This window comes from Cariama cristata, unplaced genomic scaffold, assembly GCF_000690535.1.
Source record: "Cariama cristata isolate BGI_N322 unplaced genomic scaffold, ASM69053v1 scaffold20308, whole genome shotgun sequence".
In the NCBI taxonomy this organism is placed as follows: Eukaryota; Metazoa; Chordata; class Aves; order Cariamiformes; family Cariamidae; genus Cariama; species Cariama cristata.
The window spans coordinates 7,754-29,369 of record NW_009630947.1 but is presented as its reverse complement, the minus strand read 5'-3'; the positions used below and the strand labels follow the sequence as shown (position 1 = coordinate 29,369).

Here is a 21,616-nt window from a genome sequence, read left to right as displayed (position 1 = left end):
ATTCAAAAAACTAAAACTAATAAAATCCCAGTATATATCAGTAGACACACAATTAAAAAATATATCAAAAATAGGTACATGCCCATTAAAAAGTACATAACGAAGTCTCATAATTAGCAGTCTAATAAAGATCAATGTCAGAAAATTACACAGAAATCTAAGTGCTAATTTAAACAACTGTCAATAATTGAAGACTTCAATGCAACACAAACTGAAGTTAAGCTCTCTTGACACAGCCCTCCATACAGCAAGTTGATCAAGAGGCTAAAAGTTCCCACAATGTACAAAGACCTCTTAAGGCTTCGCAGTGCCAATGCACTGCTGTCTACAAACAGAAGAAAAAAATGCTCCTGTCCTGAGTTTACAAGACAAGACACTCATCCCACAAGCTCATGCACTGTGATTCAGTCAGCAGAACCACGTGGAAAATTTTAACTGCACTACTCACCACTAACAAGTAGTTTAGGACTTTCAGCAATCTCAAGCCCTTGACTACAGCACAAATTCAGCTGTGCTCAAGTTCAGCATGTACTTGACTGCTTTCCTATGATCAGTCTCTCACTGCTGACTACCTCTTCTTGAGTTCACCCTTCCTCCTATCATTCTTTGTGTCCATTAACTTAACTATTTCTACCATAACACCCACAAATCTTCTGTTACTGGTTTGGCAAGGAACATGCCAAAACAGCTTTTCCAGTAAGTCTGTCCTTCAGTTCCTCTCCTCACCCACATCCTTTCCCACCAACAGTCCAAACTGGTCCCTACCTGACTGTGAGCACTCTCTAAACCCACCAGTTACTATTCACTTTTGTTGCTTTGTGTGGGCTGGACGCGTTTATCCGCTATACCGAGAAGCGGAACGAAACACCAAAGACCCAGTTCCCAACCTCTGTCCCTTTGCTAATCGTCAGCTCAATCAAACAACAACATTTGCCTTATAGTCACAGACACTAAAGAGACACAGCTTTAACAAATGTGGCCAAGACAGACCCCTTTCTATTTACCAAGCAGTCTCTGTATCCTCTCCAGGTCGCACACACATCATATGAATTTTGCTGATAACCAGACCTCAGCCTCACCTGCTTTCTACCTGCTGCTGCAGTTCCTGCACCTTCTTGCATACGTCTCCAGCTATTGCGTACGTCTTGCCAACCTTGGTGAACAGCGCAGCCACCTTGTCCGTCCGCAGGAAGCCGGCAGCCCTGCGCTTCAGCATGTGCAGGAGACACGCTTCCACAACGCCTGCAAGAAAGGGAAGGAGATAAAGTTACAGGTCCTGCTCTCCTTTGGTCTTCTCTTCGGTGAATGCCCTCTGCGAACACCCACTGGTCAGCCAAGGGAACAGAGGAGTGGGGTAAGAGACAGATGGAAAGACAAACTAGATCTCAAAATCAGAGGATGCAAGCACATGTCTAATCTGCAACAATATGCACCTTGTAGGTTACAGATAACGTGAGTACATAAATGAACTAAAGGACTGAAATATCTCCCAGTATTTTCACCCAATTTTATGCATGTCACTGTGAAAGAATTCCCAATTCTACTGAAAATGAAGCCAAAGGCAAAACCGCTTCTCAACTCCTCAAGGCAGAACCAGGTCCCCTAACTCAAGATAAAACGAGCTAGAAATCCGCTTTTACTGATGATCTGTTTTGACCAGAGGCTCCTGTTTATCTTGGCGAGCTGCTGCATCCACTTCTCCCACTTGTATTTCTCCATATGCTCTGGTGTTTGCAATGAAAAGGACTAATTGGAGGTCATACTTTCCTGTTATTTGCTACTCATTTTTAAAATCATATTGTAGGAATTTTAGCACTGGCCTGTGAAGAACGATTCTGGCAAGAAGGCATCTCATGTGAGTTACAGAAAGTTCAGGTTCAAACCTGAACTGACCTCTGAATGCAGAATGTGAGAAATTGCTGTATTTAACCAACTACTGGCATGCAGTCGATTGCTGTGTATCATTTAATCTATCCAGTGACCACACAGCTTTCATTGCCACAGTATCTTGATTTGCAGAAGCAGGGTAAGACAAATCATGCTTTTATTTCTGATTATTAAAATATTAGCTCTTCATGTCCCAAACAGAAGCGTGATACTTTCGGTATGCCACCTCTCACTGGAAATAACATATGAAAATAACAAAAAATAGTCTACCAACCCCTTCCCCCTCAACGGCCTTATGTATTCCATTCTCCTCTGGCAAAGGGAAGACTATGAAGAAAGCATGAAACACATGAAACATTACTATCACATCGGTTAACACGATTGGGAAGGAACTCGAATGCAGAGACTACGGTATACATGGAAACCTACGGGACAGGTCAGGCTATGTATCAGGAGAGTTACAAGCCGCTTTTATTAGTGTTTCACTGTTTAAAATGGCACATCAGCAACTGCTCAGAGAGTACTGCAGCCTGCAGCTCTCTCATTACCTGGTGACTAATACAAAACTTAAGAGAAATGAGGAGCTGGGTGAGGAGAGAGACGTACAATTATAAAAGCCAGAGCTACACTTTCTTCAGAACACATATAACCCACAAGCATCAGAGCCCAGCTAGGTCACAGCTGAGCTGAGCTGCTTTTTTCGGGTTGGTTTTGTGTGTGTGAGTGTGTGTGTGTTTCATTTCATTTTAATATTCCTGAACTCTGAAACAAGTCTCATTGAGGGAAGTGGACTTTTGAATTGGCTGGGTGGAGAAGAGAAGCTTGGTTGTTTCACTGTGTTGACAGAAGGAACACGTACCAAACACAGCAGCATGATGGCCAGCTGGAAGCAGACTGCTGGGACGTGATGATGCCTCCCACTCACCTAGATTATGGGAAAGACATTTTCTTTCTGGTGAAAACAGGGAAGAGAGGAGACGTCTAACATCAGCCCACTCAGTCCTCCCTCTCTTCCTTCACATTAGAACAAACGGATTAATAACAGTGAACTTAAACATCACCACTGGACATTTCAGTTCACCCCCTGCTGATGAGCGGTCCCTCTGCTTGCAGCTGGCTCCAGGCTCTCTGCGTCTTCACACCGTTCTCAGTTATGCTGGGTTTCTCACCTCAGATACAATTACAAATAGCTAAGCCTGTAACGAGCTTCCGCCACCACTTGGATAGACTCACTGATTTGAAATGCTTAACACACTTTAATTGAGTTATGGTGTGGGCATCCATGTTCCAGCCTAGAAAATTCTCCTGCTCCTAGAAGAATGACTGGTTCAAGTCTTTGCATCAGCAACAAAGGTCTCCAGGGTAAAATGCCCACGTACCCAGTGACCATGCATCTTGACGTGGTCGGATATACAGCCTGGAGAAGCAGCAGCCACTGGCTACCGGATCTTTTAAGGAATCAACTGCAGCTCAGACATCACTTGGTTAGGAGCTAGAGAACAAAGTGACAGACCTCAGCAAAAGACAGCATCACCTGTGACTGGTACCATGTTACTCTGCAATCACAGGTACTGAAGGTGAACCAGTTTTAGGACACTTGCTGGCCTAAAATCATAGGAGCTACTGGAAAACAAACAGGAAACTGAACAATTATGCTAGGGAAGATAAACCCCCACCAAAGCACTGGAGATCACTGCAAGACAATAAAGCCATAAAACCTGGTAAAATAGGCTCACCTTCCAACAGAGCTCATCCTCTAGCTTTGGACAGAAAGATTAAAAGGCCTATGAACTGAAAAGAAAACTTAATACTACTACAGCCTGAGACAGAATAGAGGTGCAGCCAGACCTAGACCTACAACTACAACAGATCCACCTGTGAGGTTCATTTTGCAAAACTTACTGTAACATGCTCTGATGGTCACCAGTAAAAGATCACATTGCACTATTTCAGCCTTGCAAGACTGTGCATCAGAAATCTAACCAGCCTTCATTTCAACTGCTGCAGGAAAAAGAAACTATACAGGTAAAAAACTCCAAAATTAAACCCAAAACCAACCAAACAAGCCTTCCCTATCAGCTTTTAAATTGAGACTGCAGATGAGTCATCCAGTCAACACTGTCCATAAAAAGGTAAGAAGAACAGACCAATTTATTCACAGGGAAGGGAAAACCCCCAACTTTATCTGCAAGGCGTGCACTCACCAAAACCCACGCAGGCGTGCCAGCCCTTACAGAAGGGTTTGAGTTCAGCATCTGAGCGATGCCCTCCTGTGTTTAATGACAGCAGGCAGTCCTGCGGTAAATTGCAGTTAGAATCGCCACATTAAATTTTTGTTACGAGTAACAAATGGTACTCCATCTGCTCTGACACACATCACATCTCTCCCAAGATTCGGCAGCTAATTTTGAAAGGCAGCAGTATTTTGTTGCGCTTTAGGCCTAATACTGTCAGGTGCTGAGCATTTCCTGAAGACTCCCCCTCCTTATTGTACTTAATGGCCTCCAAGTCCCATAATACCCGAAAGCCTGCATCTGAAAAAGACCTATCCTCACTGCTCGGTCCCTGAAAACTAACCCAAGTCCCAGGTGAGACTGAATGGCATGCAGAAACACCTCCCGCGTCCAGCTAGCCTAGGAGCTACGGTAGTCGGGGCATCGCAAGATGTGTCCGTAGTGACTGGCGTCAGTAAAAACGTCCCCTTCATCTCCAGCACTGCTACTCTATCCCTTTGCTTTGAAAGACTGAAGAATGATGTGCTGAATGAACAAAAAAATTAAGAGAAGCAGTTACGGGGTATTAATAACTTCACATTTTGTGTCTTATCACACTGGAAAAGAGAAAACTCTAATTGGCTTCCTGCTATCACTCACTACACAAATTAACCTAATGCGTGTTCAGAAAGCACAACCATTTGCTCTTAGAGTGCAGAAAACAGCAATAGAAAAACAAATTAGAAATGCGCTGTGGGACAACCATGCCGCTATTTTGCATTCAACTATGAAGGCAGATATGTTTTTAAGCTAAGTAACACTGGATAATCTGACAGAAGATAAAATTTCCATGGAAAGCCCTAATTTTCCTATGAGACAGCCAGTGGAATTAAATACTGATGGCTTGGGGATTTGGGATTGTTAATTTTTAACGATTTTTATCAAGATACAACTACCCTGAGTTAGCAAAGACGAGTCTTCTAATTGTATACCCTAAACTCATTCTCTGTAAAATACAGAAGTCAACATCGCCTCTTCTCCTCCTTCCTAGTCCTAAGTTTTAGACTGCAAATTCTTCAGAATAAATTTGATATATTCCCTTATTGCACAATCTATACAAGAACCACTGCAACCGAAACTCCAATTTCATCTTAGAATGAAACAAGAAACATGTACTATCGTAATAGTCTCTCCTCAGGCTGCCTAACGTGAAACATGTCAAGTAAATGCTGTTGGCAAGCATGCCAAAAGCACAGGATCGTGATGCACTGTGCTGTGACCAGCTTCTTCCAACACTCAAACAGCAGGGACAATTCCAATAAACACAGGAGAACCCTAGACACACAGCCGTCCTCCAATAAATGAGTAACTCGGGAGATTGGCAAGCCCTGTGGAAAGCAGTACAGCTGGTATAAATGAAACAGCATGTCTCATGTACTTACTGATAACGAAGGACTCGGTTTTTTCTTTTGTTTGGTTGCTGGGTTTTCTTTTTTCTTTCATTTTCTTTTTTTCTTTTAATAAATAAGAGCATCTGAGCATTCGCAGCTTTTAATTGATGTGTTCAGCATAAATGCTCGTGCTATGCAAATCCACATCCTCTTCTCTTTCCAGGGCAAATGGACAAAGTTACCGTTGTGTTAGAAAGTACACAAAAGAAATACTGGCCCATCCACGTTATTTCTGTGTCGCTGTAACCCAAATAAAGCCCCACTGAGTGGTACAGCAAGGTATTCATACACTTCTACACCCGCTATCTCCGAAAAAAACAGCGTAATTCGCCTTTCTTTGTGATGCCTCATTCAATTGCTTATTACTTTCCAGTTTCACTTTAAACAGTACTGACAAACTGCTGTTTGGATGGATGAGTATACTAAATTTTAAAAAGCTGGTCATTACTTTCTGTATTAGACTACAGTGCCACTGTATCAAGCACTGTACAGACACACACTGAGGGACAGTCAAACACACATAGGTAAGACTGATAAAAAGTAGGAAAAAATAGGTATACATTTATCCCACTTTTTGCAGTGAGAGAACAGCATTCTTGAATACTTAAAAGACTTCTAAGGAACTGAGGATCAAGGCACTTATCTGTAAGCAGATTTACCTGGAAGAAGAGAAGAAAGATTAATCAGCCTTGTCCCCTCGTGAGATGGACAGTAAGTCACCGTGTTTCTCCCCTCCAACACATCCCCAAGAAGAGAACACCAACAACCCCTCCACGAACAGGGCTTTGTTGCAGCTGGCCCTGGGCCGTACTGGAATAACTGTCCTGGCATTTCTTACTGCTGTTTGCAAAGAAGGTCCTGCCTGGGCTGAACCCTGAGGAGTCCGAGCTCAGGAGAAGCAAAAACCAGACTGACTGAGATGTTGTATGGCAACAAGGGAACAGTGCCAACGGCCTCAGCTTTTGCAGACTCCCGTTCTCTTAGGACAGCAGCTTGACTGCATCAAACAAGGCTACTGAGCAGCAAGTCTGACACTGCTTCCCACGCTGGTATACTTCCCAGCCAGAACTACTGCCTCAGAAAACAGCCACCCCCTTGCTTTTTCACCCATATTACGCGCAAAAGCCCAAGCATGGCACTATTCCCTGAAAGGACGACCAGGACACACGGGCACATCCCTGCTTGACCCCCCTCAGCAATCACATTATACCGGGAAACACCCGCTGCAATCAAAGGACATCTGTAGGTGGCAAGGGCAATGCCTGTGGTCTTACACGAGTGGGAGCCCAGTGCTGATGACATCTCTGCAAGCAAGGCTGCTGCTACTCCAAGGAAGAGGGACCATCTGTGCATCTAACTCAGAAGCAGGAGCGGGGGCGAGCACTGTTTGGTTGCCCGCGGGGTTTTGCAAGGCCAGGTAGGGCAGCACAGGAAGAACAAAGAGCAATGACAGCGTGGGGACGTTCTTCACATCTCAGTCACAGATCCTGTCTAGTAACCATCACAACAACTCTTAACCCAGCTACCGTTTTGCTCTGTCTTTCAATTAGAAATAAAGAAAATGAAAAAAGAAAAGCAGCTTTCCGGATGCCCGAAGCAATACAGCAATAATTGGTTCCAAATCTTAAATGAAGCAACCTGCCTTTAAAAATAACTTCAAAGAAGTGCATTGCTGTTGCTTAGGAAACAAGATCTCTTCCCACCTTCACTGTTGTGTTTTTTTTTTCTTTCTTTAAAACAATAAACTATTAATGAAACAAATTGAGTGAAAAGCACAGCAGGCACAGCTTTAATTATTAATAAACGTTGTTGCAGCTGCCATGGAGGGCAATTTCCCCAGTGACTGTCCCTAAAGCCCCAATATTTAATTATTCCATTGTGACATTTCTCATCACAAGGACTTGGCATAACATCAGTCCCCAACTGACTGTAATACATGTGTAGTGGTTATTTGCAAGGGGAGAGACACCGGAATTACCTGCTGGATTGCCTCAAAACGTATGTTCCACGGGACGAGAGATTAATGCACCACGTACAGTTCTGTGTGTAAAGGCACCCTCAGACCCGGGTTTAGGTCACAGACCCAGCCTGTGTGACCTTCGAGTCACTTCATTCTCCTCCACTCCATCCCCAGACTGAGGCGAAACCTACTGTCTGTCTCCAACTTCTCTCCAGGCTCCTTCATACAAGGGACTGACTCCAGAACAGCTAACTGACTTTATGTTCACATCTGACCTATTCTGAATTAGCGTTCAAACACAGAGTGGCTTTTATCCAGTTAAACGATGAAACGTTGGAGTCGGGCAGTACATCTTGCAACGCAGATGCCCTCCTGTTCCAGCCCAGGGGACCGTACAGATGTCACCTCACCCCTCCAACACAGCAGGCGGCACAAGGGCTTCACAGCACATTAGTTAAAGAGGTCAGCTGCCTGGAGGAGACAAGGAGGGCTCCCCGTTTACCTCGTGTCCAAAGGCAGACGCTGATCTCATTGCACCTTGCCAACATCACCCATCACACCCCTGCACGCAGCCAAGCTCAGTCAAAAAGGCAACTTTAACACATCCTGAACAAACGCCCAGAAGAATCACCCCAAGCTGCAGAATCTTTTCAAAGACAGGAGAAGGCCTTGACAGTGGTGCTCAAATGGCTTTACGGACAGAAAACACAAGGTATTGGAGGACGTCTCCTTAGTTCCACTTACCTTTTCTGTTTTTCTCTCTTCTGTTTTAAACCAACCACAAAAATTAGATTTCTGTTTTCTAAGCCTTGGATGAAACCGTACAAGCACACTTTTTACAGTGAAATAAACCAGCAGTTACAAACTCTTCTTCCTGAAAATGTCCATCTCTCTCCTTTTCTGTGCAGGAAGGCCTCCACAAACCCACTGGTTTGCAGTCAGGCTGCTTACGGTTCTTGCACTCTGGTAACCTGCAAGGGAATTAGTATTGTTTCTTGGCCAGCTCTCGGATTTACATCAGTTCTCCATGGCAGGCTCTAAGCATTCATCTTGTAGGCTTGTGGGAATAGGTGAAAACAAACTGAACTAACTCATTTACCCTGAATATAACATACCCCCCTCCTATTGTTCTGCTGGACGGCGCCAGAAACAAGAAATTTTAATTTAACACAGAAGGTTATGGTGTGCACAAACACTCCCCTTCCCCTTTTCCACAGTGCATCAGCATACGTTTTCAATCAGCTGAAATCAATACAGATTACGTATTACAACCACACATGCATAAAACCCAGCCAGTATGCAACAGAGACAACATCAAGAATACATGGTAGAGCTGACGGGTGGGAAAAAAAAAGCCTTGACAGAAAACTATTTTGGGGGAAGAGAGCTGGAGGGTTATGTAAATCAGGTTTCTGCAAACCCACTTTTATTTATTTCTGAGAAGCCAAAAATATGTAATCCCCCTGGAGCTGCAAACTGCGGAACGCAGAGCTCAGATTGCTGCCAAAAAGATAACACACAAAACGTTTTAGGGGTTACAGGTAAAGAACCTTTGGGACAGGAAAATGAAGTTATTTACCTATCCTAAAGAAAAAGAACCATTATTCCCTTTTTGGAATCTGACACACTAAAAAGACATAACAAGAGATGAAGATATAGCTGTTTCTGGAGGAACGGATAACATCAGAAAGACATAAACAGGTAGTTTTGTGTACAAACGGGTAGTTTGTAACACATACACGTGCCTTTATTTATATGCACGCATGCACACAGGTAAATAACTACTGCAAGCCTTCTGAGCATAGCACAAGGTGATCTTGAGCCTGCCTACTGTCACTATTCTTACAACAATAAACACATCAAAAACCTCACTACAGAAAAATGCAGATATTCGTTACGTATAGACTGGAAGAGCAGCACCGCACTTGGAAAAGATCAGCACAGCTCAAATAATTCCCTTGTATGGTTCAGCTGACAGCAGTCATCTAAAAATTCGTTAACTCCAGCCAGTTTTGAGGAACATACCCTGCAGTATCCACTGCTGAATTTAATTAAGTGCAGATATGTTACTGATTTACACTCCAAATAATCACAGTCCCCAACAAGCTTTGGAAAATGTCACTTTTTTGTGACTTGAACAAGGGTACTTCTGGCAGGGCCAGGTGAACTAGTGCAGTTGTCCCCCTCTTTGCCTTTATGAAAATCTTTACGTGACTTAATGGAGCTCTAGGGATGGGGCTGGAAGGGTGGTAAGCAGAGAAAAGAAGGCCTGTGGAAGGATTATTTATGGGGTTTATTTAGCAGGTGAGATTTTCCTCAGAGAGAAAGAAATATGCAGCTAAATACCTTGTTTTCATGGAAACTGTGCACAGGGAATTGAATTCATGAGGCTGAAGAAAATAAGAATAAGTGAAAAGAGAAGGATGATAAAGAAGCAATCAGATGCTCACGATCTCCAGCTGCTGTTGCTTTACCTAGGTAACCACAGATCTGCCCAGTTTGAAACCAATTTTATTACCAAGTTATAGCATGATATGTCATTGAGAAATACATACAGAGTAGATGAGATACCCAGCTGTACCTGCGTACTAGCTAAGAAGCAAACGACTGCAGAGGAGATATCCAAATTTACTCCTTTGTCCAAAGAGTACTGCTTTCTGCATTTTATGGAAGAAGGAAAAACGGAGTATCAAGCATGCGTTTAAGTCTCAATCCCCATTTGACATTCCGTGTTCAAATGCCAAGGATCATAGACTCTCCAGATACAGCTGCACTGCAAATAAGGGACTTCATGTGACAAATCCAAATACGCTCGCGGGACACTAGGCGAGGGTAACGAGGAGAGCGCTGTGCTACACCCAAGCTCACGCTCCCACCTGCCTCACCTGCTCTTCAGTACATCATCCATCAAACCCAAGTATGCAACAAACCACTGCAACTGGGATGGAAGGCTTCCCTCGCCTACCAGAACAAAAAGCGCTAAAAAAAAGAAAAAAAAGCGGTTTATTTCGAACTAATATCTTCCTCAGACCTCTCGTGCTGTGATTTAAATATCACAGCGTGGGGTAATGATATAAAGATATCTGCAATCACTTCTTAATTTTCAGGGTTGCAATCACTTTCAGGGTTAAGCACATAAACTTCTGCAATGAAAGAGTTCATATGTCACTGAGATAGAGGAAGTACAAAGAAACAATTGCTTCATAGAATAGAAGAGTAGGAAGCAACAGTATAAAAAGTAAAGTCCAATTAAGTATTTTCTTTATAATCAGAACCTCAAGCTAATGCCTCAGTAGTTAAGTACAACTCATGCTTTATAACTGGGCATCACTTAATAGCCACATGCATCAAAAATATCTGTGCTGAAGCATTTCTTCCACTGCTGATGTATGACTTCAGTACTTTCCTTTAGCGTATACCCATTTTTCACTTCACCACAAGGCTCTGGACATCTGAAGCTTGCAGCTTCACTGCAAGTCTGGTATATCTACTACACATTCTTATTTACAGCAGCCCTACCATGGTTATATTAGAACAACATCAGCACCGATAAGAGGTAGGTACCTTAGGGAGTTAAAACGCACTCTATTTTTGCTGTAGCTCTTATTGTGACTGGTCAGCCGGGAAGCCAAGATGCCCAATGTTAGATCAACTGGGAGGGCAAACTGCTTTCATACTTAACTTCATTTTCATTTCAAGCTGCAAAATGAAGACCTTTAAAGTATCTATTACTTTTATTAGCATTTTTTAAAGCAGTAATGTAGCAAATCGCTTGGAATGCATGCAAAGGAAAATACCAAGGTGATAGGTGCTAGAACACCACCAAGTATTTTTATTTTACAACAGCACAAAGAGACATTATCTGTGATCAGGACTGCACAGAACTAGGCCCTGTGCAACTGTCGGGGGACACACACACACGACATGACACGACGACGACAGTATCTGCATTGAAGAGTCCATCAGTAAAACTGCATTTGATGACGACAAGAAAAAAAACTTTCCTTTTCACTCTTGGAGGTGTCATGTGAAGAAGATTCAATGTTAAAGAAATGCTGAAAACACACTATAAAAGAATGACTTAATTTGAAAACTCTGCTTCTAGTTAACCGGATGGTTTGAATCCATATCAGCAGAAAGCATCTTTTCCCCCTGGAAGCAAGGTAAAACCAGCCGTTACTGGGAACTGAACACCCAAGGCTGTGTGGTTTAATGGTTAAGTTCACGTGGACTCAAGCTACTTGTGTTTTGCTCTGCCACACAGACAGGACACAGACACCATATTTTCAATAAATTCCTGGGGGGAAAAAAATAAATCTAAATAGACAATCCTCAGTTCCAAAGATAGCTCTGGCTGGGAAACATCAGGGCTGGAAGTCGGTGACTGCTCCTTTTTAAAATCTTCACCACTAAGCTTCAAGGATCGCAATAACCTTTAGAAAATTGAAGTGTTTCCATTAAACACTATTAAGGGTAAATCAAAATGACTGAGGTTTCTCTAAATAACTGAACATGATCCAATTTGATGGCCCAGGACTAAAGTAAAATGTTTAGCAGAGTGCTCTAAAAAGCATGAGAGATTACATTTCACTTCTCAAACTAAAAACAGGTACAGTTCAAAAACTGCTTGATTTCATATCAGAGCTAATAGTCACACACTTTTTTTCCCCCTCTCTCTTTCCTCTATAGCACACCACTCATTACTTTAAAGCAGTCATCTTTGGAGCACAATCAAAAACCCTTTAAATTTGTGTGAAAAAATGTTTGTCTCTCCCCAATTATGATCATCTCTGGTACTCTCTTTGGGCTAATGTGTTTATGAAGCGAGGTAGAACTCTGTAAACTATTTCATAAGCATTATTCATCACCAAAAATGTTCCATTTGCTTTCCAAACAGGAGTAGTAATACAGGGAGGCTTGTATTCTGTTTATGAGACCTGCATTTCCACAGAGATTAACTGCATTTTTTAAAATATCAATGCCAAGGGTAGAAAGCCAAAAGAATTAAAATAATAAATTGTGTGTTTGGACAATGGTCATTTACATCTATTTCTACATAAGTTACATTTCTGTGAGCTAAGGAAAAAAAGAAAGAGAGGAAACTGAATTTTTTATTTTTTGTCAAACTTAGGAGCGTTGTGCTATTTAGAAGCCTCAAAGGAATCACCCAAAAACTCCAAAGCATAAGACATCTCTTCCTAATGGGGTTGATTTTCAGAGGAACTGGAAAGTTGTAACTCCAACAGAAACTGACGGCGACAGCTTGTTGTGCGGAGCCTCAGGACACTCCAAAAATGAGGTCCAGACTCGCTCCAAACCAAACTCCTGTTCCTTTCACCTGTTAACACTTTGTTGCCATACTTTAAATAGGAGGCACAGAAAGGGCTTCTATCAGGAACTTACTTCTCACCTTAAAGACAAAGAAAGAAGAGTTTCCCACATTGCTGCCTTCCACAATTTTACTGCAAGTCTGTGGATATTCAATATTCTTCTGAAAGCTTTACCATCTTGAAGCATGCCACTGGATAAGAATCTCTGGATAAGAAATGTATTTAAGAAATACATTTCTATTCCTCAGTTGATTTTATTTTCCTGTCATGAGCTTTAATCCAGTCTTATAATTTAGGGCCATGAAACAAAAGATTTCTGACTCATGATTTTTCATTGCTTGGGGCTGGCAATAGTGACGTTTGGTGACTCTGATAATGGCCTGCATTTCAGGTCCTGAACAAGAAAAAACAGAACACAAGCTCCAGCATCATGCAGTCATTGGTTCCTAATTAGATCTTCTCTTTCAAACACAATTAACTTTGTGCAAAACGGGATAACAAGTCATTGTAAGACCAATGAAGAAAACAGTCCCACAACTAACCACATTTTTGTAGTTAACCCTTATGTACGTAAGCAGCTTAGATTCCTAACCAGCACTACCAACCACTCCTGCAACTCAGACATGCTATCCGTCCCTGGAATACCCCAGATACCTGGTGATGAGGAGTTCCAGCCATGTTCATGTTCAAAGGCTTCCTGGTCTTCCACTGCCAACTTTGACAGAGACTTATCTATGATTTCAGTTGAGACTGTTTGATTGTATTCCTACAAACATTTATAGACCCTGAAACTCGAGATTTTAACTAATCTCAGACTAGACTAAGCATGTGGCTCCAGAAAAGCCAGCCACACAATTGCCTTCCTATTGTCTACCACCTCCAAAATGAATACAGTACTCATCTGCTCTAGGAAGCTGTGCCGACACCTAAAGCTGGGCAGTAACTGTTAAATCGTTTGAAAGTCCAACCTTAATATGTGTTTTGCAGATTAACTGCAATCATGTTCTACAGTGAATTGGTTCTAACATGTTAACAGGACCCAATAACCGTTCTGCTCCTCAGAATTTGCCAGTCCTTTCGCTGTGAACAGATACTGACCGATACAGAGCTATTCCAACTAACGTTCCCCTCTACTTCTGTTCCAAGAAGGAAGCATCCTACACTGGTGATTATCCAAGCCTAGGTGCCCCAGGGCTACGTGAAAGAAAACTGCAATGGATGGGTACGGGGCCTCCACATTGGATCTCCTCTCAAGTGTGGAACTGAAGCCTAAAGGACAGCCGCTTCAAAAGCACTCATGCACGATAGTTCTTCTCCACTTTGTGTCCGAGAACAATAAATGCTTGTGCAGTCCTGATGCGCGTAGACACTTTAGGAGGTTGAAAGCAAGAGCACATGAGATACAAGACAAATGGAGCATAAACAGTTCAAAGATTCTTATTGCACCAGGTAAGCAACACTTTGAATGAGATTCAAAAACCCCACACTCTTTAAAAAGTCTCTGAAATAGAAGTGACAGGACTTCCAGTCTCACATCCTGAAAACCACCACACAGGCTAGTATCGCTGGCATCAAGCCCACAGAGTACATGGATACCCTGACGGGGAACACCGGCAGACTGCCTGTAATACACACGCAGGTTAAAACAGACAAAGCAGCGTGTTCGTACTGCTCTACCTGAAGAGGAATACAAACACCAGCTAAGGAGTTTTTCACAGAAGCAGCCATTTTCATCCTCAGCCTGGAGTCCAGCTCTGACATAACACAACCTGTCCCAAGTCAAGGCCATATTCTAGGGAAGCCAAAGGAGCCACTTCATAACTTAGAGGAGCGTATGAGAGAAAGCGTACTGAGAAGAAGTAGTATGATAATATTTACCTATCCCCTGGCACATCATGCCCACAGACCTGGAAGTCAACCGCAAATGCAAGGATGTGCCCTGCAGAGCTGGCCAGGGGCACCCACGGCACCGTACAGCTGCCTGATGGCCCTCCTCGCCCCTCCACCTACGCTACCCCGTCCAGCGACTACCAAAGTTGTCGCCAACAGCCGCTTCTGGAGAAGACTGGACTGGTACTTGGGCAAGCCAGCACTCGGTTCGTGTTCTGGCAAGCGTCTGCTCGCTTTGGGATGGCAGACGTCAGCCGAAAGGGCCTAGGCCATCTCCCCGACGTGTTACTCACAGAGAAAGAGCACGGCTTCAAGGACTGCTTTCTAATGTGAATTCATTATATCACAAGCTCTCCCCAGTGCAGTGATCACATCCTTCTTTTGTTTAAAGGGCTGCATGCATGACTAAACGCAGTCACAGATAATGTATAAACACCTTCATTTAATATTCAGATCCAGCTCTGCAGTCAAACCATATTACCTTTCCCAATGCATTACTGGACAGATCATGACACGGATTTTGTTTTTCTTTTTTTAGATCTGTGATACTTAAACACAGCATTACCCAGAAAAAAAGCAGTAATTTTCATCTGTTAATAAGAGAAGAAAAGCAATATGCATAATGGAAATGGAAACAACAAAACCTGAGGTTAATGCAGCTCAATCAAGGGGACTGGCTCGTCTCCTAGGCTGAGCAAGCCAAGCTCTCTGGCCTCCTCTCGCAGGAGAGGCTCCCTGTTCCTCTTCTCTGCGCATCCACTCTGGAATGGACCAGCACATGGAACTGCAGGTTCTGCAGCGAGTATTCTCCACAAATCTATCAAGATAGAACAGTAAAGTAATGTTCAGAAATGGCAAATTTTCTGCTTGTGTTTAAAAGGGGGAACACATTTCTGGTCTGTAAGTCTGGTCTAGATAAAACACAGCTTTAGAACAGACTTGGAAGGCAAAGATAATTAAATGACACTGAGGAAATACTTCCAAATGCCTCTCAAGTGAAGGACTATAACCAAGACTGGGGGTAAATCAAGTTATACTTGTAACTGGAAATGGGAAGAAACAGCTCATGTCAACTATCCAAAGTATACCAAAAAAGATACCCAAAGTATCAAGAAAACAAAAAGAAGATAGGAGTTTTATCGTTTTCTTTGGTAGAAGAGCTTCAGCGCCTTACAGAATTTGAGTTCAGTTTCTTTGCTTTCTAGTTCACAAGTGGTTTTGTCATGCTCACATCAACATCCCAGCATCAATGGGAATGCATGATGCAATTCAGAGAGGCGCTTGGATCTTCAGGTCTTCCCTTCCCTGACAGCAAAAAAACTCAGTAGTACGATAAAACCAGAGAAAGCTGCCTCAGACATCAAATCCAAACCTACAGCCTACTGCTGGCTGACTTGGGTTCAAGTTCAGACACCGGAGCAGCAGCCCCCGCAATAAACCCACCCGCTTCCCAGCACAGCTCCTCTGCAAGCCCCGATGGGTCCCCAGGGAGGTCCGGCGGCACAATTCCAGGGACAGCGATGGAAACCCCCAAACTCGCCCCTCTCCATTCACATCCCAAGGAACACGTGCAATGCAAACCTGCAATCCTCAAAGGTTTAAAAGAAGCCTCAAGCACAACATTAAATACCCTTCTACAGTTCAAAATCAGAACTGGTCTTTTCATGTCAACCACAAAGGGATTCTGTACATTTTAATTAATGGGTTTAATTACTGGTAGCAGATTTATTATTCAGGCCAAAAAAAGCTTTTTGTGCCGTTCACTCAGCAGAAAAAGGCTTAGCAAAGCTGCAGGTAGTTTTTGGACAAACACAATAAGTGCAATGCACTGGACTGGAAAACTCTGCTTCCTGATTACTGGTAAATACACATTAGATAACTGCAGAGACAGACAGAAGAAAAGCTTCGTTTTTCTTCCCCCTTTCCCTCAGAGGTACAAAAGCTGGAAAGGGCTAGTATTCCCGGTGAGAACACAACCAGCCATGAAAACTTCAGGGAAGCTGGTGAAAGGAAGGATGCAGGAGGAGAGCAACCGCGTTCTCCCGGGCCTGCAGAGATGGCACTCAGCTGAACCAGCAAGGCACGGTCCCTACGTCATGCGATGTCAGCTAGCGTTGCTAAGGGAACGGCACCAGATAACCCAGGCTGAAAACATCCACATCCAGTTTCTAACAGAAATGTCTGTCCACTAAAGATGCTACAAATATCCACAGAGCTTGTGTCATTTCATTATGCTTGGATTGACAACGCAGTACCAATGAAACTCACTCAACAGCAACCTGTAGCCCAAGGAAATTTGCAATTTTTGTCCCAACGTGGCACACATTAGCCACCCTGCACACAGTCCAAGCTGAATCTCTATGGCTCTGAATCACAGAGATCTTTTCGAAATCAGGTGAGATGACAGAGTAACTGGAATGTAACTAGGTTATAAATTGGGTTGAGAACAAATACAAAACCACCTGCATGCACTGCTTCCCCACAAGGATGAAAACGTCAGCACTGTTTTCCTTCTCTTAGATCACAGAGGTGAAGACTATAGATTGCAAGCAGAGCCACTGTGGTTACAACAGATCTCTCCCCCGGATGAGCAGGACTGACTCGCACAGAGGCATTATTCCTCCAGGGACCCGCAAGGATGGCACGGAGCTGCCCCGGGCCCCATGAATGGCATTCCCTTCAGGAGCTTGCAACGGCGAGCTCACGGCTTCATACACTGTGCTCAACGTGTGAGACAGGCAGTGCTGAGACTGTGTCTCCTACCTCAACACACGTTTTCTGTGGTCTCATTCGGGTGACCTCGGGGCAGGAAAGGGGTCCTCCTACCCATCGGATGCCAACACGTCCCCACAGAGTCAAATCCCATACAAGCTGCTTCAGATTTGCAAATTAATCCTACACAACACAAGCTGCTCTTCTGTCCAACTGCACCCTATGGATTGAATCCAGGACCATGGAGACACATTTCAAGGGCTAGGCAGACGGTGAGGAAACTCATTCAGGCTCAACACCCTGCAGTAATCTTACATTAAAAACTTTCTTCTGCTTAGCAGACGCCGCACCTAAGCTCTGTTCAGAGATGCTGTAATCCAGCACGGGGCTGAACAACGAGCCTGCCATCTCAGCCTTGGAGTTTTTTGTGCTTACAAACCCCATGTACCATGACAAAGAGGCACCAAAGAAGGGTGTGGGAAAAGTGGCACACACTTTTTAATTGGCACCTTCAGCCATTTAGGACCTAGGAGAGCTAGGAAACTTTCACCTACTGATGCAGACAGGCCCTGAAAATCAACTACCATGTGTTTAAGAGACTCTTGCTAAACTCAGCCTTGCAGGAGAGTAAAATGATTCACATGAATTCTATATTTATAACGAAGATTCACTGAAAGTGACTCATGTACTGAGCCAATCTAATTTTAAATAGAAGGGAAAAACCTCTTGAAGAGGCACATGGAATCGTACTGGGGGAGGGAAGAGAACTGCACACACAGGAGAGCCCCAGCCAGGATCCGTTAGCCAAATCTACTGGAAATGGTTTCTCCATTCAATTAGCTGAAGTGATAGCAGAACATTCAGCTTCACCTACTTTTGGTTTAGAGTTAATTAAGTCCTACATTCAAAGCAGCTGCAAGTTGGAATACTTCCTTAGGATAGGTAGGACTGCTGGGCAACAACAAGGCAGCTCATGGAGAGTTATTAGTTCTTCAGATCCTCAGAATTCAGAATACGAAACCAACTGGAATCGTAGTGGGAGGAAGGGAGAAATACTAAGAAGATTTTACAGTATTCCTAATTTTGGCCGAGCAGATTCTAACAGAAATAGCTGCCGCCCCACTACCCCTTACATCAACACTGCAGCACATTTTACAGAATATAATTTCAGACAGATAACGGCCATGCAACACTTGGAGCAATCTAGATCAAACAGGCAGCCAGCAGCAAGGGCACTGCCTCAGGTTCCTTTACCTGCTCCTGTCTTGGGACCATTTTCCTCAGTTATTTTTCTCCTCTGCATAGTACAAATATACAGTAGATAAAGAGGGAATATTTAACATAACCGCGATCTAAATGGAGGAAATTACTACAGTCTATATTAATGGCAATAAAACATTAGCCACAAAACATGGCCAAATCTTGCAATCCTGCACTGAATATGTCGGGATGAATAAATTCTCCTAAGTTGTAAGTAAAAGATAACTTGGAAACAGCAAGCAGGCTAGTGAAAGATTAGCCTTGCATAAATAATAACCACGCACAGCAGAGCAAGTTGGAATTTCAGTGTTGTGACAGGAAAAGGTTACTATCCTCTGACTTTGGCTTTCAGCAACACGTGTCAATACTTCTTTGTCTAAACAGCCCACTTATCTTCAAAACCAAACCTAACTTCCACTCTTCTTTACCTCTCCACTGTCATCAACACATAACCGGCTATGCTTGGCTGCAAACACTCCATTCTGTGAAATCCAGAAGTGTTTAGATGATGGCTGTTCTCCAATCGTTCTCAGCATGGCTCCCAGTCAAGTCTTCAATTTGAAGCACAAAGAGAAATCAGCCAAGAATTCATAGGCCAACGTACATATTTACAATTGTACGTAGCTTTAATTCTCAGCAGTATCTTGCTATGGTATTTCTCCACACACCAAAGTCTGATGAATAGTGTTAAATTTTTACCGGCCCTAGTAAATAATGGGCTAGATTTCAGAACTGTTGAACCAGCATTCAACAGTTCCTTCTCAAGCACTGAATGAAGTGGCTAAGTCTCCAAAGGAGTACTTGGTGTGAACTTTTGGGAGCTGACTTCTACTGAGACCGGACCATCCTTTATCCACCTACCCACACAGGGTCTGCTTCAACTCCATCAACACATCACACACACACACACACACACCCCAGTCTAAGTCTGCAGGGACCAGGCAAACCACCACCAAATTTTAGGATTTATTCAGCCTTCGATTGATTCACAGTTTTCTAAAACACTAGCTGGCCTTGGTATACATGATGTTATTTCCAAAGAAATTTTATTTTCTTGCTAAATCTTGGTAATGCAACTTCCAAAATACAGTCACGAGGAAAAGTCACCAACATAATGGCTCATTGATTATATTAAAGAATATACAAGAATGTCCACGATGTCAAAGCCTAGACCTCAATCTCTCAAATGCACCACGTATGTAACGCGGTATTCAGTGCACAGTGGAGAGCAGAGAAGTGTTGTGAAGATCTGAAACATGCCAATTAGCCAGTGGCGTGATGCTGGCTAGAAAAGTCACTGAGATTTCCATTGTTTCTCTTCTTTTAAAAAAGGCAACAGCTCTTTCAAAGACTTTTTGGGCTGGATTCTGTCATCCATATCCAAAATAAGACACCTTATTCTTCAAATACTTTGAGACAACTTACAGAACAAAGTACTTTCAGTTGGAAGGTAGCTGCCAGATTCTAACCGATGACTGTGAAAACTTCGTCTTTTGGCAGTTATTCTCTGGGTTGTATCTTATCTCTAAATACATCTTATTTAACCTACTAGTGCTTCCTAGTAAATCACCTTGTCGTTTTGGCTTGGTACTTATTTTGGATAATGCCATTTTAGTAAGAGTTACTTTCTTATTTGTAACATACACACAGAAGTAGCAAATGTAAAGAAAAGGTTACATGGGCCTAAACGCCATGATTTCTAATATTTAAATCCCTGCATTTACCTCTGACAGCAAAGAAAACAGATTTCTATAGGAAAAGTAAGGTTATGTAGTGTTAGCTCTTTTGCGTGTCATTTACCACATAAGGCGATGATATGACTGCTGTCTTCATGTACAAATTTCCGGGTGACAGCTTCTTCCATGATCTGCTTTACCTAAAATAAATAGAAAGAAGTGATTTTAAGATCCCAGCACAGCACTTCGGAGTTTCAGTTTCAACCTTTGCTTGCCCTTTCCCCATCACCAAGACTAACAACTATGCAAGTTACATGTTACAGGGCAGGAAGGACAGAAGCATTTAAGGAGGGAAAGGAAGGACAAACCTGAGCAGCTTTCCATGGGATGGAGGAATCTCTGGTAGAACAAGGACAGGTCTATTTGGCATGTACCCCTATAAATTATTTCAGAGGGCCCCGAGTGCCCTGCAGAGAACTTCTTCAGCATAAGTTCCAAAGGGCTGTGCAAAACTTTTTATATGATTCATCCTTGGCCTTCCTGCATATAGTTACTTCTGCTCATGAAACAAGATTATGTATTGCCATGGCCTCTTCCCACTTGTGGCATTCTACTCTTTTTCAAGCACAAAGAATTCCTGAGCTACGCAGGTGTACATCCCAACAGAGGTTTACAGCGTCCTTTCCCCCATTTGGGGGCTTTACATGCCACAGTAATTGCAAATTATGCTCTCAAAGCTCTGCTGCACCAGATCCTATACAAAAATAATACAGTACCTATAGAGAAGACAGCGCCTTCAGTTTTTGCTTCTAGACACAATTTAACAATTACAGCAAATAAAATTACATTTATCACACTTCTTACTGATTTAAAACAAAGTTCCTCTCCAGTTTCAAGGCTGATGTGTCGAGCTCCAGAGGGACTTCGCTGCAGATTACTGACTTTCCAAAATTGAGGAAGAAAACAGACAAATCTTACAATTAGGCTCTTGAAGAGAGGCTGCAGTTACCCTCCATTCATCTGCTAGCTCATTCCTCTGCCAAGGGCTTCCTCAGCCTGTTACCAGATGAAACCTATTTGCCCCAACCGACTCATTTATCAGACACTCACTCCTTCCTGGACACAGAGCACATGCTTTTCCAGATACAAATCCACAATGATTTTTTGCTTCTCATTTGTGAGCTATAATCACAGGGTCAGGACACCCTGCCTAAATAAATGCCGCATCACTTTCAAT

General features: G+C 43.0%; 1 protein-coding gene across 1 annotated transcript in view; it reads right to left on the bottom strand.

Annotated features, from left to right (window-relative positions):
• The window catches only part of SGSM2 (small G protein signaling modulator 2), a gene marked incomplete at its 5' end in the record, with an annotated part of 51,683 nt that extends 31,104 nt beyond the window's left edge, over positions 1 to 20,579 (bottom strand). Inside the window, 2 exon segments of the mRNA XM_009705771.1 lie at positions 1,080 to 1,242; positions 20,504 to 20,579. Of these exon segments, the coding sequence (XP_009704073.1) occupies positions 1,080 to 1,242; positions 20,504 to 20,579 (239 nt within the window).
• Between the last annotated feature and the right edge of the window lie 1,037 nt (positions 20,580 to 21,616).